General features: G+C 38.3%; 2 protein-coding genes and 1 pseudogene across 5 annotated transcripts in view; 2 read left to right on the top strand and 1 right to left on the bottom strand.

The window, feature by feature from the left end:
* Positions 1-223: 223 nt before the first annotated feature.
* On the bottom strand, positions 224-8,304 carry LOC121326579 (annotated as a pseudogene).
* A 1,307-nt stretch (positions 8,305-9,611) lies between these two features.
* Positions 9,612-18,496, top strand: LOC121326422 (protein phosphatase 1 regulatory subunit 7-like). 3 transcript variants are annotated; one of them, XM_041269677.1, is made up of 7 exons: positions 9,612-9,664; positions 10,662-10,745; positions 12,468-12,523; positions 15,149-15,265; positions 15,410-15,514; positions 16,974-17,060; positions 17,233-18,496. In XM_041269677.1, exons 1-7 carry the CDS (start codon positions 9,631-9,633, stop codon positions 17,407-17,409), a joined length of 660 nt encoding a protein of 219 aa, XP_041125611.1. In that variant the 5' UTR covers positions 9,612-9,630; the 3' UTR covers positions 17,410-18,496. The 3 variants fall into 3 exon arrangements, with proteins under 3 accessions (XP_041125611.1, XP_041125609.1, XP_041125610.1); XM_041269675.1 differs by having other exon boundaries at positions 15,149-15,514; XM_041269676.1 differs by lacking the exon at positions 9,612-9,664 and adding an exon at positions 9,676-9,835 and having other exon boundaries at positions 15,149-15,514.
* Positions 18,497-20,092: 1,596 nt separating this feature from the next.
* Positions 20,093-23,896, top strand: part of ano7 (anoctamin 7) — a 43,607-nt gene continuing 39,803 nt past the window's right edge. Inside the window, exon 1 of one of the 2 annotated variants that reach the window (XM_041271292.1) lies at positions 20,093-20,290. The gene's annotated coding sequence lies outside the window, so the exon portion shown is untranslated. The remainder of the gene's footprint in view (positions 20,291-23,896) is intronic. The other variant, XM_041271291.1, reaches the window with a different exon arrangement.

Below are 23,896 nucleotides of genomic sequence, written 5' to 3' on the forward strand. Positions count from 1 at the left end.
CAAAAAGTGATACTGTTGTTTAAAGGGCTTGTTAAGTCATGCACATGCTACACTCTTTCTTGTTTAATCCTTTCTAGTATCTTCTAAATAATATTTTTATATCATGTATAATGCATTGTCTTCCATACATACAGTCATTTCTGTCACTCTTGAAAATAGTTAGCTTTATATTGTTAATGTTCCTGAGTCACAAGCACTTAGATACAAAAAGTCCTAGTTTCCCTCAGAGGTGAAGGCAGCCAGTCTGCACTCTCCCCAGCTCACTTTGCTTGGCAGGATACACCTCCTCCCAGCTGTAGTCAACAAGGTTGATAGGCTATGACAGCCAGGGCACCTGCAGCAGCTCCTCCAGTCTCATCCTCTCCTGGGGATCAGGGTGTAGAAGGCAGGACAGCAGGGTTTGCAGCTCTGGAGAGCAGGGAGAAAGAGAGGTGGTCAAGCAAAGGCACAGACAGAGGCTCTATTAAACTGCACTAAAGGCAGGCATTCATATGTTTGCTGCTGTTAGGTACATATTATTTAGTGCAGCTTTGTTATATAAAATCTTCAATCATTAACTTAATCAGTAACTGATTCATCAATCAGTAACTTAATCAGTCACTACTGACATTTTCAGTGTTTCAATTTTTGTAGTATCTCTCAGTGTGCCAGTAACAAGAGACCTTGACATCATCTACACAAAGTGTGAGCTCTTCAACAAAAAGCAGAGTTGTGCTGGTTTGCTGTTGGTTTTCTGCGAATGACCCTATGGATTATTGGTGTGATCTTGTTCATTTTGCTAGAGTGAACACATTTGTTTTAAAATGATTACTTTAAGAGCTACAAAATAATTGGCAATTAAAAAAAAAAAAATTAAACTGAAAAAACAATGCAAAGTTTTTCAAATAGCTTCAAGTCTTTAGGAAGAGTACCAGAAGGAGGTAATATAAAATGAAAGACACAGTTCTTCTCTGTATTTACCCGAGGACACTTGGGCAGGAGGTCTCAGCTCAGCTCATCTCCTCCACCTCAAGAAATGGTTTTTAAAGGGCCACCCCTAGAGACCACATGTCCAGCTCAGGACCCTCATACCTGCAGAACAGGACTGGATACTTACAATCAGAGGCTGAACAGCCCTGCATAACTACAATGAGAGTACAGTTTAGGGTATCTAGAAGGCTTCTAGATTTGGCCTCGGAAAGTACTATACAGTAACTATAAACAGGCAGTGATACAGTCTATACTTATGGCAGGATGCAATACAAATTACAATGTTGCTTTATGATCTGCAATATTTCCCTGTACTTTTGCTATTTAAATCAAACTTGTGGGCACACCCTGGCATTACCAAATATGCAAAACCTTTGCAGTTCATGAGCTCTTCATTAAAAACACATGCTAAATAATTTGAGTGAATGAAACGCCATACAGGAAAATAAATGTGAATCATTAAGCAGTACTGTGTTTTTGTCACGTAGTGCTATTACAATAGTGGGGTAGGTCACAGTAAAACTTCTATTATTCAATACAATTGTTCATAAAATATACTTTGGATATCAAGATTGCCTTAATACATCTTGTGGGTTGAATTAAATTCAATATCTCTAATAGAAATCTAAGTGATACATAATAAAACTCTGCTGACTAATACTTGAATGAAACAACTGATCAGCCTAAAAGAGCAGTAACGCATTTAAAGCTAAAGTGTTTATACGTATGGATTTCCCATGAGAACCTCAGGAGAGCAGTACTCCAGAGTCCCACAGAAAGTGTTGAAGAGTTTTCTTGGCTCAAGAAAAGGCTGATCCAAAGTCTATAAGCTTGATGTGAAAAGGGGTTTCAATATAATGTTCTCGTCTTTGATGTCTCGGTGTAGGATATTCTTGGCACGCAGGTAATCTACAGCCGCCACTAGCTACAATACAGAAATAGGTGCTCTTTAATACATCATAACATCTTGAGTTAATTCAAACTATTAGACTTTCAGAGTCCTTTAGCCTTGTAGATCTAAGGAGTCAACAGATCCTACACATTTAGACATTAAGCCTAAATTGTGACCAGATGTAAAATCATAAATCAAATGGGAATTTCATTATCTATTTAATTCTGTTCAAGCGCTACAACAGGGCGGATAAGGTAATATCGATCTGCTGGCTGTTAGGGCTCTACATGAACAGAAATGTAGAGCAATCCCTCAGAGGGGGTAAGATCTGGATAGACATGGCCTATTGACAGGGCAGTGTGGGTAAACTTGCATAGCTGTTGCCCATGTTGTACTTATTTCACTAGCCAATGGATTTGGTTTCCTGTACATTCAAGTCAGTAGTGAAAGTCAGATTTAAATTACAGTTTGGCACTGTAAATTAACACCCAGTCGTTGTCACACACCTGTCTGAAGATGTAACTGGTCAGAAGTTCATCCAGAAGGGGCTGCCAGGACTTAGCCTCATCAAACCTGTATTTTTTATTATACTGCTTTTTTTAGGACATTTTATAAGGACAAATCACAATTTACTGTGTGCAGTTAAGGCTTTGTGGGTGTGAGATGTATATTACTGCTCAAAGTATTGAAGCAACAAATGATTTTGTGAACGACTGGGTGTAGGCCAGTTATTGCCCATTTTACCCCTTTACAGACCCCTTGCCCACTGAATACCTTGGTATCACTGAATAGATAACCCCTCTTTTACATTAGGCTTCATATTTTAATGAGCAAGCTGTCTGACAGTTGTTGTAGTGCAAGAAATGCTAGCCAGTTTTTTTAGCAATGTAGGATGACTGGGGGTGGTGTACTGATTTATCCTTTGCTCACTAAATATCTAGGTAGTTGTCTCGCAACTACAGGGGAACCCAATTAAATATTTGGATAGTATTTTTTTTTTTTTTCATTTTACCCCCAGTGGTGACTCCTAGGACTGGGTTCCTGCAATATGCCTGGGAATCATCAAGAGTTAAAATAAAACCCCTACTAAAACCCAATAGAAAGATTCAGTGTGTAAGCAGCACTGTGAAATATGTTGCACTATGTGATGTACAGTGTAACTAATGCTATGAGTTGTGCTCCACCTCCTCCCTGTCCGTTCTTTGTTGTGCTCTCCAGACGAAGCCGAATGCTCCTTTGCCGACAGCGCTGATGGTGATGTACTTCTGGTTGAACTCCCCCTGGCAGGCCTGCGACTCCTCCAGGTCCTGGAAACACCACAGCCCTTCACCCCAAGCCGTCTGATGGATCACCTACAGTCGGCACAGCACTCAAATTAAGCTATTTAGTATTTCTACTCATTATTCATACAAAACTTGCAAAAGCACTCAAACAATGGCAGGCTTCAATAACTGAGGCTGGTGACAAACATTTACTAAACTCATACAAAAGTGTACTTCCACACACATTTCGTTGTGGTTTTGTAACAAAGATGAAAACTGTACTATACACACTTAAACATATTTCAATCTGACACAGATATGAAGTTAGTTTGTACATTTCTGCTCCACATGTAGTGAACTTTTCAATCAAAATGTAATTAAGTAATACATAGAAACGACGTACCCAGCTTGCGGGTGAACAGAGCAGGGCTGCAGCATACTTTCCAGAAGGACTGAAATGCTTGTGATACACTGGAAAGTAGGGTTAGATATCCTGTGAGTGGCCCTATTCAACACCCTAATGCTAGCGACTGGTGTTGTCAGAGAGGAGGCAGCTTTCTCTTGAAAACAGCTACTGTAGTCCAAAGTGAATCTGGGCCTGCTGAGAGGTACGGTCAGAACTAGGAAGGCTCACTCACCTCCCCCAGGCTGATGCCAGAAACATCAGGGAGGAACTCGGAGGTGCCGATTAGGCCGGACAGGAGGAGCTTTATCCTCAAGACAGCTTCTCTCTGAGTCTCAAGGTGGTCTCTCAACATCCAGAGGCAAAACAGGGTCTGCTACTCAGGGAGCTCCACTTTCCGGATCTCAAACTGCAAACCTAGGAAGGACAGCGGCTTTTCAATAACTAAGTCAACTCTGCAATTTCTTATTAAACTCTTCACTCAACCAAAGGTAAGCCTTAAGTCAGTAGATCAACTACTTAACATTGTTGCTACCTCTCCTGCTGTGCTGTGGTAAACATTACTATTTTACTTTGTTCTGTTAAAATCTTTATCCTAGTATTTTACAATCACAAATTTTACAATTTATTTAAACATTATGGTGTAGCAGATTTCAGAACTTAGCCCTGTGTTAAAAGACGTCTATGTGAAGTTCTCCAATCTCTATTTAAAAATGTAAGTGTGACATTACATAGCATTAACATATAGATACTATATCTACATCATCATGAAGGGGTAAGGTGAGACAGATTAGACACAAAAAAAAGAGAGAGAAGAAGCTAACTAAGTCTAGACCCATCTCGATGATAGCAGTTTCCTCTGTAATGCCCATCCTCGATTTCACACTGGTTTGTGGACAATGGCTGCCCCTCTGGTTGTTTTTTAGGGGTTGATGTTGCAGGATCCTCTGTCTTCAAAGACAATTCTCTGCCTTCAAAGACCCCATCCTTATTCTGAGGCATTGATGCTGTCCAATGTTCCTGATCAGACAATGCAGTGGTGACTGCCTCCTCCAGCCCCGCAGAGTATGGAAGAAGGTCCTTTCCCTCACCACTCTCCATCTCCAAGTCAGACTCCACCATGTAGGGAGAGGGTGTCCTGAGGAGCTCAGAGGTGGAACAGGAGGATAGATCTGCAGAAACCAGTTCCACACTGCCATTCAGATCCAAATCCTACATGGCTTGAGTGATCATGCTGCCATTGGACTCCACTTCCACATTAAGGTAGCTGCTAAACTCCTGAGAAATTAAACTGGAAACAGGATAGGACACAACTGGGAATTTACTTCTGTGAGAGACAACTTCAAAGCTGGAGTTTTCTCTACGTCTGTTAGCCAGGAGATCAACTGTCGGTTGTCTTCCAGGCCACACCTCATCCAGAGTGGGGGTACCTGGAGAGCCATTAAGGTAAACTGGGCACCCCCCCCCCTCCCCACCCCAGCAGAGGGCTTGGTGTCTCCTTCTTTGCTGATTCCATTCCAGCTAAGTTGTGGAGTTACCAGTCTGCCCAATCTTGTGGAGCCAGTCTGAGTTTCTCTCTTTTCTGGAGCATCTCTTTAGCCAAATCTGGTGCAGCAGAGAACAGTTACGGCGCTGACTGTCTGATGCCCTTCTGGGTTCCTGCATGGAGCCAGTTTGTTCTGTTCCATGAAGGCAGAGTGTGGACAGCCTCTATGGGATCCATGAGGTGACTCCACTAAGGAAGGTGTTGCAGAAGATCATTGGTGGTGCCCTCCTCACTCTCTGTCAAAGCAAAATCACTGCACTGTGGGACACCCTGGGCTGCCAGGCCAATCAGTTCTGCAGTGCTTTCACCACTGTGGATGTAAAAACAGCAGCTTTGAAAAGATTGGGTTTTCCTGTATTCAAAAATAGTAACTAGAAAGGTGGGGTTTTTATTATGAATAAAAAAATGGGCCTGTGGATTCCCCAAATTTCCCCTATTTAAGCTCCCCTCACCATTAATATCTGTATTGGGGTATGCTGTGTGAAGTTCAATGTGTAGCAGTAATGTATTTCAGTGTACTGTTTATTGGCTATGCTGTTTGCGTGAATGATTTCAGTTGTACCCGCTAAAGGGGGTGGACGTCACTGTGGGGGAGGAGAGTGTTGATGGAATACTTCCTTCGTTCTTCAGTCTGGTACTGGTTCCAGTAAAGATTTTCACCTTTCTGCCAGCAGATGTCCTTTGCTTCTCCTCCTGAATGAATTCCACATTGCCAGCCAGTAATGGGCTGGGGTCTGCAAAGCAAGTAAAGCTTTTAACAGCAAACATTTAGAATACATTCTGGATGTATGTCTCAAACATGTCTTCTGTGAGGCTTTACAAGACACAAAAAGCCCTGCTTTGAGGAAGCAGTAAGCTGAAAGTCATAAAATTCTACATAATTTATTTTTTATTTTTTTAAAACCTGAAACAACCATGTACATACCTTTCCCACCAGTGGGTGTCTCTATTGAAGGTGGAATGCAGAAATTAACAATTTCATGGGCTCCATTTAGAGTGTTAGCGCTACCAGCAGGACTACAGGCATCTATGGCAGGTTAAACAAACACACAAAAAACTAAAACACCACAGAAACACAGAAGCTACTAGAAAAGATATAAGAAGCTATAGCAAAAAAAAAACTGCATAATGAAAAAAGGAGCACAGAAATAATTTGAAACAGAACAAATGTCTACCTTAGTACCATTTGTTCACAGAATGCAATGCTGCATAATAAAAGATGCAAAATTGTTTAAGGAAGGGTCTGAGCATTGAGTTTTTATCATTTTACTGTGATGCGCCAAATTCCAAATCACTAGGAACCTGGTTTTCCAAGAAATGGAAAAAAACCAATTAATGATTCTGAAAGTACAAAATGATTCTGAAAGTGCAAAGTAAACACAAATAAAATAACATCACAAATACTGAGCAAAAAAACTCTGAAAAGCACTAGGCCCACACATCACTTTAGAAGCAAAGCATGTTATATAAATAAGTTTGAATGCACAGATTTTCTTTCCCCATGTGATTTTTAAAGTATGTTCTAAAGTAAAAATGACATTGTTGTGATATTATTCCGCTGCATTAAAATAGCCTAATCTCAGAGAGCTCCGGTCTGTACAAGCCTTTAAGATAATAGCCCTGAGGTCTCCACAGAGGCCTGGTAACTGTAATGCGGCTGGAGAGTGGAACAAGCATGCTGTGGTTTATCTCTCTCCTCTGCTCGCCGACCCTCAACAATCAGATTGCTCGGATTGTCTTCAAAGGGGGGTAGCAGGAAAGAACTCTCCTTCACATCACATAGGCTCTCATAGAAATCAGGAACCAGGAAGGTGATATTCTATACAGACAATCACAACAGAGAATGAATTCACAGTCCTTAAACCTTGCAGTTTAGTAGGTCATAGTTGGGAGTTTTTTCAGTGCTCCTAAATGTGCAGTTACAGTGATGGGTGATTGATACCGAACCAGGAAATGGAGTTTACAATGACTAGGTGCTGCAAGTAAGGTGAAACAGGTCAACAAGCTTATTGGAAGTAAAAGTAACAATCTCTGCCACTGTAGGTTTGATTAACCACAAGACGCCCCCTGGTGCATGATGCTTTTATTAATACTTGTATCCAGCAAACAAACGTGCGACTGTCTGAATAAAACTGTTGTTTTACCTAAAGGTTATAATTATTGAGTGTTACATTTTAGGGATGAATTACACATGTTCAGATTTAGACAAAATGAAGATGTTCCTACCTTCCCCTGCAGTTCTGCCTTCTCATACCCAAACAGCATCAGTGCAAAGTTATTGTTCACACTGTAGATTGTTCCATCAAGCCGCAGGGTTAAAAGTCCACTGATTGCTGTAAACACCCAAAAGGTTCCTGAGTAAACCACCCCTAAACTTGATACAGTCTGGGCCCGTCTATCCTCTTCATGCGCTAGAATAGAACAAAAACATTTGGGTATCCTTCTTCAGCTCCAGTTTGTGCATTGCTTCTATTGGCATAGAAAGGGACAGTGGCAGGATCCCCAACAGTGGATTGATTTGAGTGTTTCTGTACCTGTAGATTGGGTATTATATTTTCTAGACTCTAGAATGCTTGATTGTTCTTTGGGTTCCAAGTGTCCTTCAGATTTTCGATGTTCTATGGAATCTGTTGGCACCACTGCTTCTAAACTGCTGGATAGTTTGCTTTGTTCTTGAAAGTTCAGGAATTTTGATTCAGATTCCAAAAGGCTGCAGTGTCCTTTGGGTTTTATGGGTCTCTCAAAGTCAAGAATACTGTTCAGCTTTATACTGAGTGGGAAGGTGGTACCATCTCTAGAATTCTCAAAGTCTGTAAGCAAATTGATCAGCCATCAAAAGAACAAAGTGTGTATTCAGAAATAAATATTGTCAAACCATATCAGTACAATTCAAATGAATTACTCGACTAAGGTCACAAGTGAATTGAATATGGTGGTCTCAGTTTTGCCTCCATTGCATTAGTCGACATCACAAAATCATCATGCAATTCAGTACAATTGTGAGTCTCTGTTTGAGAGTAGCTAAGGATTAAAGAAGGATTGAAGTATGCTTGCAGAGCTGTGAGCTGTCAATATGCAATATATTGTAGCTATTACTATAACTTTCATAAATAATAAAGCACAAGCACCAAAATCCATGAGTGAAACTGCCTTTAAGGAGCGGCAAGGCTTTAAAATCCAGTTTACCTTCCTTTTTATTAGCATTACCAACATCATCACTGGTCCTCTTCATGTTGTGGTTCTATGTTTTTTTTTTTAATTAAATAGATAGATGCAAATTTTACAACCACATCAATATAACTTTAAAACATTATACTGCATTTTTCCTGGAATCATATCACTGACAGAAGGAATGGTCAATTTACAGGGTTGAGTCAATACGCCTCTTTCTGGAGGACCATGTTAAGTGATTCGGACACTGAAAGAATTACAAGAATTATTTTTTTTAAAGCTTGTCAAACTTAAATCTGCCTACCCTTAATGAGTAAGAGGCACAGTCATTTGGAAACAGTGACTGGAAGAGTGTAGATTTGAATTAAATGCTGTGTGAGATCCTGGCTTGGCATAACCTTAACACCTACAGTGCCTATAGTAAGTATTCACCCCCTTGGACGTTTTCACAGTTGGTTATGTTACAACCTTGTTTTTTATTATCGGTGCGTTAAGTTTGAGAACTACACTGAAATATTTTGCGTTATATTTCAAACAGTCACCCCAGCTACAATCCGCGCGGGAAGCATTCCTTGATTTGTAGCGGTAGTGGATAATAAAGAATCTGACCAATCAGTTTAGCATTTAGGTAAAGGCGGTGTACGTAGAAGCAAACGGACAACAGAATTAAAGTAAGGACAGTTCCTTACGTATATGTTTCAAACTGGATCACAGCTCCAGTGCAAACGGGCATTAAGGGTCAGCTATCTATGATGTAAACAGACCGAGGGCCGCGGACGGTGAAACTAATTGCTACTGGAAGCAAGCATGAATTGACATATCCTGCAGCGTGACAGTACACAAGCGGTGTCCACACAATCTTCCAAAAAAACGCAAAAAAAAAAAAAAAAAAAAAAAATCATTTTTCAAGTCTTATATTTTAAGATCTCACTCAAGTCCAATACAGTCACTTTGTCAGTGACATCTATTAACTAAATGCAAACGTATTTAGTCCATTCGGTTTAAAATCACAGTTAGTAACGTATTTGTCTAATGTACTAATATATTTGTTTAATGTACTAATATAATGGGACAGATATTAGCTCAGCCAGATCGTTGTGTGCAGTGAGTGACCCAGCTGACGTTATACATGTATTCAATATTCGGTGTGTTTATAACTTGTTACTTGTTTAACTGATTATTATAGCACTGTCTAGCAAATTAAGGATAACAAATGTATTGAATAAGAGCCGTGTAGGATCAACCTGACGTTTAATATATCAGCAACGAAAAACAATACCATTTGAATAAAATAAAGGTTTATATAGCAAATTGTAGTCCACAGGTATAGGTTGCTTGTTTGAAAAACTACACTTTGAACAGTTTTAGGAGGAGGAGCCAAAGAATAATGGCGTCTGTAGGAGAACCGCAGGATATGGGGGGTGAGGATAAATAAACACATTACCAATAATGTGTCTTCTGATAATATGATTATTGTAGTATGTGATAATTGGCGTGGATACATTCCACAAGTGTCCGTTTTAGGTTTGAAGGTTAAAAACACCCTAGGCGGACCATCGTAATCTGTGATTGTGTTATCATTCCTTGCTGATGTAAGTTTGGTCAATACATGATCATGATGCAGTTCATTCATTTTGGGGACTAAGTGAGAAATCAGAATCTTCACAGTGGTGATAAACAGGGTCAGTGTTATACTTGAGTTTAACCTCGATTGCTATTAATGAGAGGAGAGGTACAATTATTATTTTGTTGTTTTAAAATATGTATTAACTTAAAAAATGTTACCTGGTTATTTTCCAAAATATTGCAGTTTCGTCACTTACACTGTTAATTAATTTCGATGTTCCCCTTTCATTTGTTGATATTAATATGAAAACATTTTGTGAGGGCATTTGGAACAAAGTTGATTGTTCCATATGATAAAGTCGTGTATATACTACGCTAATGTAATGATGCGTGTATGTGAACTTGCCTGGGGAAGTCACGTTTTGGCAGAAGTTACTGAACTGACCGGTTTACCGCCCCGGATGAATAGTCGCCTAGTGGATATCTTGGGGAAAACGCAGGCTTGTCCTCCTCCACAGCTTTTGTGCGGTTTCTTTGCTGCAGGGAACACATTGTTGATATAAGTAATGTGGTATCAGACATCAGAACACAGTCCATACTGAGGTCTAATCCATTCATACTTGACAAATTTCTTCATCATTGAAGTGCTGTTTGATATAGTCTAAGTTGCAATGCAGTAGTTACATTTTTATTGGTCATGTATCACCTCTTAAAATATTATATCATATAAGGACTTGTCATGTTTCAATGTTTTGCCAGTACAGTATTTACAATAATATTAGGGAAACTCTTCTATCTTGAGCAGCCTGTATTTACATGTGTGTGGGTCTCAGTGCTGGGCTGTTGTGTTAGTTGACAGGCGAGTCGAGTCTGGTGATGACGAGGGGAAGAAGGGACTGAATCGAGAATCTGACTCTGCACAGCAGGGTATTGGAGGTGAGTTCGGCTTTTTATAATACAGAGCATTATGCGGTTTGGGGAGGCATATGAATAAGCACATAGAAACAAAATAAAACCGTCTGATTACTGAAACTTCCAATGTAGGCTTGCTCACTTAAAGCCCAAAGGGGTACAACGACAGAGTGAAATATCTGGGGTAAAAGTATTTGACTAGGTCAACTAGTCACCACTTTAAATAACATATTTATAAATCATGTATTTGATAATGTGGTTTTGAGAAATTTGCTGTTTGTGAAGTATATTTTAAAACGGCTTTATTTTTTATTAATTTTTTTAAAAAAAGGTCTAAAATGCAATTTATATGTTAATGGATTACAACCCAACTGCTGTTCTGTCTGTCTGAAACCGCATGCTTTGCTAGTCGAGTACCAGTTTCTGAGGTGAACTGTCGCTTATCTCTTTGACTAGTTGACTATTTGCTGCTACCCTGCTGTGTAGTACTGCATGGAATGATGTACCAGTTTTGTTAGTCACCATTGCAAGATTCCACATGCAATATTTATCAGCCTTTTTCGTGTATACGCTGCGCTGACATGACTGGATTGATTTGATATGTAAATGGTGTTTTTTAACATGAATTATGTAATATATAAAATCTGCATCTCCCTGTAACAAATCTCGTTCAATCACAATGCGAAGACAGAAGATCTGTTTGATAGCGGGGCTGATAGACTTAATGGGCCATTCTGGAGAACACAGTTTGTTACAGATTTTCACCTTAAAGGACTTTTTTTTATTTTATTGTGTTGCATGTTCCCATGTGTTGCTACAACTGTTTACGCAAGGTGTGTGTATTGTTTTAATTATTATTATTTGGTTTTCTTACATTTTGACCACTTTTTGTAAACTTTTAAATTGCGTTCTTTGCCTCAAGGTGGCTTCACATCTACCTGCATGGGTATCTCAGAACTACATTTCCCATCATCCTCTTGCTCACATGTTACTGAGATGGAATTACCAGTGAGCAAGAGGATAATGGGAAATATATTTTTCCCAAGTCTGTAACCGTAACATTACAAGGGAAACGAAGGAAAGCCCGTTTTTGTTCCAAGAGCACCCCTTGACCTTATTGAGGTCAAGGTATAATGTCTATGGCTGATCATTGGTTAGTGGCACTGGCGTGTAAGTCAGAACTTTTCTAATGATGCTGCTCACAGGGAGCAAAAACAATTCAATCGTTGTTCACGTTGCTCGACATTGGGTTTTGAAATCAACTTCCCCCCCCCGACCCTGTGCAGATAGACAGGGCCGGCACTGACCAACTCCCTTCTGGCTGAGTTACAAGCTGACATAGCTGCAGCAAAGATTCTCATTCAGAGCAACAATCACAGGGCCACAGAAATTTGAAGAGGGAAAGAATGACAAGTTTAAAAGCATTGGCTCACTGCTGTGTGATTTTTCTCTACTGAGGTCTTTCACCATGGCATCCAGGATAAGGCGACAGCTGTTTATTTTTAGTGGAGTCCCTTAATTAATGTTATTGAAGGCTCAGCATCCTAGCATCGATATCCAAGCGTGCTAGTTCAAATTGAGCCCAGGACAGCAGTTACACCATTGTTTATCAGTGGCAGTATAGACGCCACTATGTTTTCCTCTCTCTATAGTAGCCAGATGGGCTGCATAAGCACCAGTAAATGTGTGTAAATATTGGGATTATTAACCTCTCTATTTTTTAATTTAATTTTTTTTTACCTGTAGCAAAAGAAGAGTCACCTGTTGACATGGAAACTATAATTCTTGACCCCGAAGCTGAGGTGAGTGAGGGTGTAAAAATTCCTACAACACTACTCATGGCCTTTTCATTGCAGGAGTAATGGAACGCATTACAGTAAAATAACCTTTTACTGCACTAGTCGATTACAGTATTATATACAGTATAACGTATTGTGTATATGTCCATGTTTGTAATAATGGTAATTTAAGATATAATGCAATCTATTCACAAAGCTTGAACTTGAGTTATTTAAAGAATGTTTTTTCAGTTAGTTTTATATTCAATAAATAGTTCTAGGCTATTGTGGGTTAATTTATATAGAACAGTCTTCTGAAGCAGAATTGGTAAAGAACCTATTTCACTCTGTACAGGAATTCCATTTGAAACCTGCCACCATCTCACTGAATTGCTTAAAATATGTCACAAGATTTCAGTGACTAACCAGATCAAAGCTGTGCCTCTAGATTGACTACACACAGCTACAATATTTATTTTTGGGCAATTTTAGTGATGTTGAGGTGCTCTGTCATTTGCATTTTAAGGTTTACAGGCACTAAAACGGATAGGCACAGTACATATATATCAAGGGCAACATGCCTTGGAGGTACTCTTTCCATCTGCATACATACATCAATGTACAAGTGCCGGGATGCTTGCAGAGTAAAAGTGTGTGATTGCACGCTGCAACAAGGTCAGATTGTCGATTGGCTGCAGGCTTGATGCACAGCTTTAGCGGTGTACTGAGTCTGACTGGTTCTGGATTTGATTCACTGTCGAATCGGGAAAATAGAGGGCCTTGAGGTGCTCCAAAAGGCAAAGGTTGGTTTCATTTCTAGTGTTTAGTACCCATGCTAGCTTTGACACTACACAGTGCAGCAGTGATTCCAGTAACTACTGTCCTTTAGTTATTGAGCAGGCTTCCCTGATTAATGAGGTTCTCCGTAGATCCTGAGCCGGCGTCAGAACCTGATCAAGCAGATTGAGAACCTGGAGGAGCTGGGCTTTCTGAATGAGCTGAGCTGGCGATTTCAAAGGGATCGTCACATTGGGGGTGTTAGGGAGCTCACTGGGAGCTCTCTCGAGTTACTGAGTGTAAAAAAAGAGGAAGCTGGCTTGGTTGTGGGATTGGAGGACGTCCACTGAACCTTTGGATCTCATGAACTGTGTGGGGATTTGATGCAATGAGGGGAAAAATAATTTACTTAAAAGGTATTCTGTTAAATACCTGATGTTTATTTTCAGTTTGTAATGTTAACAAGTGTATTTCATATTTTGAAACATTCATGGAGTTGTGTATTTATTCCATTAAAGAGGATTAATGAATAACCAATGAGCCCCAAAAGAGAGCGAGATTAAACAACACAGTGCATGGTTTATTAAAGCAAGTATTACTTTCCTTATGTCAAGCAGCACAGCATGGCATAATTGCAACAGTGCCATTAGACTAGTAATTCTGTCATTTAAGTGAATGCAAAGTTGATTCCAGAATGCCTCCTGGAACTTTTACCCAACACATAAAGTGTAATAACCAACATTTCCTTTCTGAAAAAAACCATTCTTGCAAGCACTTTATGATTTTTCTGTTGTTGGTTTATATTTATTTTGATGAAGTTAACCTGCTGCCACACGGTAGATTCCCTGTGAAATTAGCTTCCCAGCTGAAACATGGTCAGGTAGTATCCAAACGCCTGCTGCACAGACTGAATCTACAGTGTGGTGGTAAGATAAACAGGCTTCACTGTATTCAGAGTGAAAATTAAGTCTTTAAAACAAAGTAATCTACCACAATAAAGATAAAATTTCAAATGAGAAGAAAGGAATGACTTGCTCACTGCTTCCTTATTGACATGAAACACAGACACTTCTATAGATAATGCATTACGAATCTTCCTTTTTAGTCCACTGCCAGTTTCTTTACTATTCAACAAGTCAACTATTTGGTGCAGCCTCTACTTTGAAATGCCAGCACTTCTGGTGTCTTAGTTATTTACGTATCATTTTGAATGAAGTTAATCATTATAATCCCAGCATACATGAGGAAGCACTTTTATTCCATTTTTTATATTCGTTTTTTTCCATTTTCAATATTGCATTGTGTGCGTTTCTGTTAAGTTCTACAAACATGCTCTGTCTGCGCACATATTAAAACAACTATTGATGTTAACAGCAATCTAAAGTTGCTGTCTTGCTTAGTGACATGACCTGTGCTCAAAAAACTCCAGACTCAATAAATATGTTTCAGGATTCATGTTTCTCAAGTAGAACATCATGCAGATAGGTCACATGGGATCAGTGCTCTCTTGGCTGCCCGTGTTGGCCCAACACACACAGTTGTGGGAGGTGACAAACACTTGCCATGGTAATTGTGCTTGGCATATTAACCATGGCTTTACGTGATCATTGTGACTATATTGTTTTCCAGACTTTTTTTTCACTTTTGTTTTCTCCCCCTATTAACTTCTTGTGTTCCCTTCAATACAATCCCACCTCATCAATGTCAGGTCAGCTGGCTTCACTTGAATCAGAGTCTAGAAAGCAAAAATGAGCCGCACAAGAATAAGGGTGAGAATATATGCTTCAGCTACAGCAGAATCTGTGCAGGTACTGCTTTATGGAGGAAGTGAAAGACTCAACAAGGTTCTGAAGAAGGTGGTCTTGTTTTCAGGTCATAGAGAACATTGAGAACTTATCACACCTGGACAGTTTGTTTCTGGGGACAAACAAGATCACAAAGTTACAGAATCTCGATGGACTCGCCAGCCTGACGGTCCTCAGTATACAGGTACTGAGCCACCACCTTAAAACTGCTTTCAAAAGTCTATTGATGATTCAGAATCTGTTATTTGAGACCTGCTCTGTGTGTGGAGCCACTTGTTCAGCGCTCAGCCTCAGGTCTGTGATTATTGCTCAAGTTCTCTCATTGCAGAGTAACTGCATCACCAGGATAGAGGGTCTGCAGTGCTTGATGAACCTGCGTGAGCTTTACCTCAGCCACAATGGGATTGAGGTCATTGAGGGGCTGGAAAACAATGTGAGTCTGGGGCCAAGGTGTGGGTGCATACAATATTACAGGGTTTGCACAGGCCCTTAAAACCGTTGAAAGTCTGAATTTTTAGTAGCCTGTTCCTGGTTTTAAAACTACTTAACATCTTTACAAGGTGCTATCAAGTACTTGAATTTGTGATGTCTAATATATTTTGTTACATTCTGTGAAATGGTTTCTTAAGTACTACATTTTTGTGACCTTAAATTTGACCCCAATCATAAATAAATGTAATAGTACTGAATATTAAAAAAATAAATCCCTGCCATTAATTCCCTCTGTAGAAGCTGAAACGTACTGTTGCAAGCTGCAAGGTCAGCATCAGTAGATTGGTATAGATGCACCTCTGCACCTGGGCTGACCCCCGCTATGCGGGAAAGTCCGACTGGCTCAAGGGGGCTGTGAACCCTGTAAGAGGGAGCATGGTGGTGCAGTTCACTGAATGCTACAGTACTGTTCTCGTACACTGAATTATTATGCTGTGGAAATGTATATCTAACGATAGATGGCTGGAAATAGAAAAATCCAAATCTTGGATAAATAAACGTGAAGAATCCAAGCAAAGTCTACTGTATTACTTGCAAAAAATCAATCGACTTATCTGCAGTGGGTGAATCTGCAGTGTCAAGCCACGCTAAAGGTAAGTTTAGAAAAAGAGAGAGAGAGAGAGGGTCTAGGCCTTATTTTTACAGTTGGTTATTAGCAGCATCAACATTGAAAACTGTTAAACTCCTTAAATTAGAGTCTTGAAATTGTTAAAGTGGCCCTTGATGGCCCTTGAAAAGTCCTTGAAATTTCCATTGGAAGAACTGTATGAACCCTGATATTATTATATGCATTTCCAGAGACAGCAGTATTTTGGAGGCACAATTGTGATGAAACCTGGCATGGACATTAATTAGTCAAAGTTAAATTAAAAGGCTTATTAATAAGCTCACACAGGTTGGGGAAAATGGAGGCTTAGGAAAATGGTTTCTTAATTTATGATAATCCATTTTTCTTCATTTATGCCTTTCCATGAATGTAACCTTGTTGTATTGGATAACTGCTCACTGCTTGCAAGCCCAGGACTTAATGTTGACACCCCTAGCACCTTTACCACAAACAACCTTGGCCTTATCATTTGTGCTGTATTATGATTTATCATTGTAATAAATGTGAATGTTATTTAGTCAAGAAGTTGCAAATGTACATTGGGTCACATTTGTACATATGCATAGGACAGTATATTGCAAGTTCTTTTCCTCTAATTATTGAGGTTCTCAAAATACATGCTAATGGAAGCTATTTGTTTTTATCTAATTTTTCATGGACATTTGTTCTAATATGTGTCTACACGTGTCCATTTACATCACACCACAGACTTAATGTCGTCCAGGGTCAGTATGCTGTTATATATAATTTAATAGAAAGAGAAGTTGTGACTATGCCTTTGTTTCTGTGTTAGAAAAAGCTGACCACATTGGATATTGCTGCAAATAGAATAAAGAAAATTGAAAATATCAGTCATCTAACAGAGCTTCAAGAATTCTGGGTGAGTAGGTGGACCTTTGGGTACATTGAAGGGGATGAACTTGGGGCCAAGTTGACCCCAGCAATGAAAAATAAACAAGTCACAGGAATACTGCCAGGAGAAACTACATGGAAGGGCAATGTTTTGCCTGATACAGTAGTTAAGTCACTGTCTCATTGTCTTTTCCTGGCAGATGAATGACAACCAGATAGAAAACTGGGGGGACCTGGACGAGCTGAAGAATGCTCATTCCCTGGAGACGGTGTACCTGGAAAGGAACCCACTACAGAAAGACCCCCAATATCGGCGCAAAATCATGCTAGCCCTACCCACTGTGCGACAGATTGATGCTACCTTCATCCGTTTCTGACCTGCCAGGCCCCCTGTCCTTCTCTCTGAAGGACACTGAATATCCAGTGTCTGCACGTGCACCTGGTTTATATCCTGCGCTTGAGCCCGAACCAAGGCCTTTAAACACAATGCACACCGACTAGTTCCTGGAATGAGCTTACGAGTGTCTCTTACTTTGCTGTGTCTGCTTATTTATTAAATTATTAATACATTCTAACCAAACTCAGCGTAAGAAACATGCCTGCCTAGCACTCTGCTGTTTGATGAGGTTGGGTGTTTTCATCCCAGCTTTCCAGAGATTAGTGTCCACAGACATAAAGGAAGGACTGGTCCCTGGGGAGCGGGGGCAGGGTCTGCCATGAAGAACATTTTTCAATTAAAATAGATAAGTTACTTGATACTGTTTCTATTTTCTATGGAATTTGTTTTAAAATAAGACTGCCTCAAGATACAGTCTGGATATGGACAACTGAACAGACATTTGAAAAAAAGAAAATGTGCACTGAAATAATTCTCAGCAATTGCTAGCCTGGAAAAGCGTGTACATATCCAGCAAACACAGTTTTATTTAAAATCACAACTCTTAGGAAACAAGCCACACAAAGCAGGAATTGAATGTAGTGAACAAACATATTGAAAGAATACACAAGGATGAACTCTATGCAGTGTAAACACCTGTAGGGAAGGAAAGATAACTACTATAAGTTCTATATGTTTTGCAGCACAGCTGTCTTATGTATGCCCATATGAAACACCTTATGGCATTTTCAGTACAATAAAAGACACTGAGACTATAATACTGAATTAGCCTTAGGGTTATCGATCTGTATAATAGTGTTTATAATCCCACATAAAATGATCAATTTGAAACAGTTCTTACAGAGACTTGTTTCTAACATGATCAGCAATCTAAGCAAATTATTGCCAAATGTACAATGGATTGAGTTATACAATTTTTAAAAAGTCTGACCTGCTGAGTCTAGCTCTTTTTCAATTATTAAGTATTGGAAGAAATATAGTGGAAACTATAGCTCATGGGTTTCCAACCCTGGTTCTGGAGAGCTACTGTGGCTGCTGGTTTTCATTTCAATCACTCAGTTATTTAATTGAACCAATGATTGGCTTAATTAGTTCCAGATCTTTAGCCACTGATGAGGTAAAGACATCTATAAAACCTGCTGGATAGGTGCTCTCCAGAACCAGGGTTGGAGACCCCTGCTATAGATTGTAACCTATTCAGCGTGGGTTGGTATAGTCTTGATTGTTTAGATGACAGGTGCTGATCATTTTTAAAATATGATCAGCACCCAACCTAAAAGTAAGACCGATGAACAAGGAAATTTAATAACATTTTTATCGTTCCTTCTCCAACTCCAATTTCTAGGTAACTACTGTTGTCTCAAATATATATATATATATATATATATATATATATATATATATATATATATATATATATATATATATATATAGGGATATCCCATACACATTTCAGAAATAATCCATTATCCCTATCAATTTAGTTTGACTATTTGACTTGTATTCAGAGGTAAAGTTTAGGTAAATAAATAAATAAATTTTGAGTGCCCAATTATTTTACCCTTGACTATTCTCTCCAATTTAGAACGTCCACTCATCGCAGCAAAAAAATCTTGAGCATGTTCTGACAAGACGCAGCACTGTGATTAATCAGATTTGCGCTTACCAATTTTAGGAGACCCTGTATGGGTCAGGACTTATGATCAACAATTTTCTTCGCTAAATGTATCATTGCTTGTTTTTATTTTGGATTGATGGTAAAATAGATATGTAATTTTAAAAGTTCTGTGAATGAAAGTCACAGTCAGTAGCAACAAGGCCTTTAGACAGATAAGTATAAACAATTATAGGGTGTCAGTTCTTGGGACCACTACTGTACCATGTTGGACATCATACTCCCAGCAACTGTCAAGAATTGCATTAAAAAATAAAATCATTTACCTTCTATGAATTTTTTTTCTTTTTTTTTTCTCACCAGCTCTGCCAGGTTCTGATGTTTCTTCTGTGTTCAACAGTGATGCTTGGCTTTCTTATCTTTTAAGGTTTATATTTCTATAGGCACTGTACATGTACACATTATTCCTATCTATGTTATTCAGCCATTTACACTGAAGATGGGGCTGTTGCTCTAAAAAAAAAAAAAAATTGTATTTTTTTAAATGTTTAATACAATCTAGTTTGTTTTTACCATTTTAATTCTACAAAACTACAGCAAAAAAGTAGTTTAATTTAGGGTCTATTAAATTGTTTATTTATAGACCATTTGAACCAATTTTTTTATATATATCTGTACATGAAGGAGGAAGACATTTTTGCTGGAATAGTTAGTAATCTTGGTGAATGATACTCTAAGCAGAAACAGTAATAAAAACATGGTAGATATTAAATATTGTGAAAATAAAGATCAAATATTGTTTTAAGTCCTTCTCAGTTCAAGATTACATCATATTTTGGAGTCCTGCATAGAAAACAAACCAGTATCAAAATACAACATTTTAAAATATGTAATCCATAAAATGCAGTTAATATGTGCATTTCACCCAGTCTCTTATGGTAGACCGGTGCTCCCAGTAAGACAGTCGCCTGTATTTGTACAGCCTGGTCCTCCCATTTCGTGCTATTGCTGGGAAAGTTAGCTTTCCATTTTAGAACAGTATCTTCACACCAAATAAGGGAAGGGCTGGCTGAATAGGCCATGCTGATAACACTATCAACAGCTTTCCCTAAATGCTTCTCTCCTGAAAGGGATAGGAAAAGGGTTTTCCTTCTTTGTTTTTCAAGTGAAGTTAGACAGTTTCCTTGTATATAAAAAAGGACACCGGCAGACTCAAAACAGTTGACTCTGCAAGCAGCTTTGAAAGGTAAGTTCTTCAATTTACTTTGTATGAGAAATGTAAATTTGATAGGTAATAATATCCCTGAAAATGGGATCATCACACTGTTGGAGTAGCGCATTGGCAACAATGCAATGCTAGCTGTGCCATTACAGAAAAGGCTATGCAGATATACAGTTACATATTGGCTGACATAAAAAGCCATATCTCATGGGTCCAGTCTAGCTAAACTTGTTGGACAGGAACAAAGAAAAACCCAGTTTAAAGTACATTTCTACTATGTTAATGACGCACAATGCACTAAACTACAATATGTCAATGCAGACGCTGAATGCTGTACTTGAAAATAAAAACAACATGACAACTTCTTTAGTCAAATTTTTTGTTACTTTTACAAAAACGTATCAAACAGCTTATATATATATATATATATATATATATATATATATATATATATATATATATATATATATGGAGTCGTATGTATTACAGTACAGATATTGCATATTGAATTTTTGTTGCACAGTAGGTAGTGAAATATATTAAACAAAATGTAGATAATTACTGCTTTTCGTATATGGGCTAACATGTTTATCAATATATTTGAATATACTTTGTAAAGTAAAATGTATTTGGTTATCTAGAATATATTGTAATATACTCAATTCTGTTTAAATTAACTTTGCATTATCAAATCTTAACATGAACATGGCTGAGTGGTTGAAAAACAGAATAATCAAAGAAATAATTGAGTGATTATTTGTCAAATTGGATAATAGGGTTACTAGTCCCTGGCATGGATGTAATACCAACATGGTGACCAATACAGAACTTATGACAGAACAAGCTTTTGAGTTTTAAATCTGTGTAAATCTGCTTTGCTTTTGTATTCAATTATATAAAAACATTATATAAATTATATAACAAAACTGTAAACAACTCAGTGGTCAGAGATCTTGACAGCAAAACTTGTGCATATTTGTACCACAGAGTATATAAGAATGATCCACAAGATATTTTTTCCTTTTCAAAGTTTACCAAATGTACACAGTCATTTTGCAGTTTTCCCATGCTTTTCCCCAAATGTGCATTACCATAGTGTCATGTTTAATATGCTTTACCATACCTCTGTAGGCTTTACAATACTTACCTGTGCTTTGCCTTGCTTTCTCTATGTTTCATTACACTTTGCTTCACTTTTACCATGGGAAAACAAGGGTTGTTAGTATTGCGCTGGTTAAAGCAACATTTGGTTGTGAGGAGAAATATGTGTTAATATTCGGTATAACTGGATAAATAGCATTGTAGGAGACAAAGAGCGTGTTTGCAGGTATGCTGTGTGTTATGTGAAGTGTAACAGATCAGCTGTTCGGTTGTGTATTAATGGGTAGATGCAGTAGCTTTATTGTGGGAAGTTTTCATTTACTCACTATTTACTATCGTAGTAATTAGATTGGAACCATTGGCTATTCCTGACTATATCTTATCTACCCATCATAACCAAGAATTTGAGGTTTTCATGGTAATTTTCTGTTTACCAGTGTAATTATCCATTATTCTTGTTTAACTTCTATTTGTTGAAGAGGATAAACTTATAGTGAATAAAGACAGATATTCAACTCAGCATACTTGTAGCTATTAAAATGAACTAGGTTTGAACTCTAGCACTGACGCATACCTAGTTTGCACACAAAAAAATAATAGAAATGTGGGATGTCAGCACAACCTAGCAGTCTAAAGCACTGACACCTGGACACCTGGACACCTGGACGTGAAGATTGAAATCCCTGTACTGTTATTTCTTTCATAATTGCTTTTAGAATTAAGATCTTCCCTCAAGACAGAGATTTGAATCCCTGTGTTTTGTTAATTTATTTATTTATGTATAGTTTAAAACACACAAAATGCCAAAGCACTGTTTATGTATGTGTGTAAGTTTAAAATCAATTCCAAAACGGTGAAAGACAAACTTAATATTAAATGGAGGAAAACGTTTTTAATTACACCTAACAGGGACCATCCAGCGTAACAATACCAGAGAATATTACCTATGAAAATGATGCCTTTAATACAGCAGACCCGCTAACACCCTGACATTAAGAGGCCCCGTGCAAAAACCCTTCATTTGAAATGCAGATTGGAGAGCTGCAGGGTTACAGGACTGGATAGAGGAGCCTCAGAGCCCCTCCGACTGTCTGTCTGATTACAGTGTGAGAGAGAGATGTTTAAAAGACTCATCTTTGACCAGCAGTCACAGAGGTGTAGAACAGGGTGAGCCAACAGGTATTTACTGAAGATGGGTGTAAAATGCTGCTCATAGCGAGTATGTGAGTCACATTTGTATCCTTGACATGCAATGTTTTTTTGGAGCCAAGCCGGAGAATAAACAGGATTTTACCACAGTACAGTGATCTCCCTCGGGTGCAGCTTGGGGATAATCCTTCAAATGCTAAGAAGTGTGAATAGACATGGTCCTGCTGTGGAGGTGTTCTTTCACTAACTGAAGCCCAGCTTTGCAGGGATCTGCAAACTAAAATGGCTGTCGTTCTGTACTGAAGTTAAAACTCTTATTGTAATTTTATTAGCAGGTATTTATTTTTATTTACTAGAACACCCCATTACTTCTGTTGTTTTGATGTGTTGTGCATATGAAATGAAACCACTGTAACTGAAAATCTTGGAAAATTGTCAATATAGGCAAATTAGTTATTGTCTAATTTAATTGAAAATAATAATCTTTATATAGCACCTTTCATAGTGGACTACCATCACAAAGTGCTTTACAAGATATGATACTATGGTGTGTGAACTATGCATCAGCTGCAGAGTCACTTACAAGAACATCTGACCTGAAGGTTAATTGACTGGTTCAGGGTCACACAATGAGTCAGTGGCTCAGCTGGGATTTGAAGCAGGGACCTGCTAGTTATACGCTTGTTTTTTACCACTGGACCACACAATCTCCTATAACTGATAACTTTAATAGGCCACACATACAACTAATTTAAGATAGTAAGAGAAAAGGAATACAGCGACAAATGGTAAAACTTTTTAAAAGTTGTTTAAAATGCTTACACATCAAGTGATCTAACGTTATCACACATAAGCTTATTGTTTCTATATCACTAATTACTGACTGGAAATTGAAAGAGGTTTTCATACAGGTAGGTATATAAATGACATATCTTGAGATGCTGTAATAAATTTGCACATGGCTGTATACCATTTTAGAGCATTTCACAGCTCAATCATACTGGACTGTATCAACCATCTGTCTGTGGTTACCCTGAGATTACTCCCAAAAATAATTCAAATACATGCTTTAATCCAGCTGTGGCTTGCTCTGGCAGGATACATACTTCTTCTAACTAGACATACTTCTTATAGTCATTTCACCTCAACAACATATATGCAATGTTGTAAATTCAACCCCATGTTTGTTCAGTTGGTTAACTTTGTTCAAATTTTTTTAAATCATCAGCATTGTCACTGTAGTTTTGTGTAGAGTAGCCAAAAGAGGTTGCAGAGACGTGTGGAATTTTATTTGATGTTCACAAATGTGAAATTTTGCAGGCTGGTCACAATTTTATTGTATTTAAATACTCTGGTTCAATTAAAAAGGCAAACAGAGTG

Source organism: Polyodon spathula, chromosome 14 (assembly GCF_017654505.1).
Source record: "Polyodon spathula isolate WHYD16114869_AA chromosome 14, ASM1765450v1, whole genome shotgun sequence".
NCBI classification, from domain to species: domain Eukaryota; kingdom Metazoa; phylum Chordata; class Actinopteri; order Acipenseriformes; family Polyodontidae; genus Polyodon; species Polyodon spathula.

Excerpts from the sequence above, each read along its gene's own strand:
- LOC121326422 (XM_041269675.1), top strand. The coding sequence starts at position 9,631 with ATGGCGTCTGTAGGAGAACCGCAGGATATGGGGG. Across the intron at positions 9,665-10,661 it reads AGAACCGCAGGATATGGGGG|TTGACAGGCGAGTCGAGTCT; the intron begins GTGAGGATAAAT and ends CTGTTGTGTTAG. Across the intron at positions 15,515-16,973 it reads TTGAGGGGCTGGAAAACAAT|AAAAAGCTGACCACATTGGA; the intron begins GTGAGTCTGGGG and ends TTTCTGTGTTAG.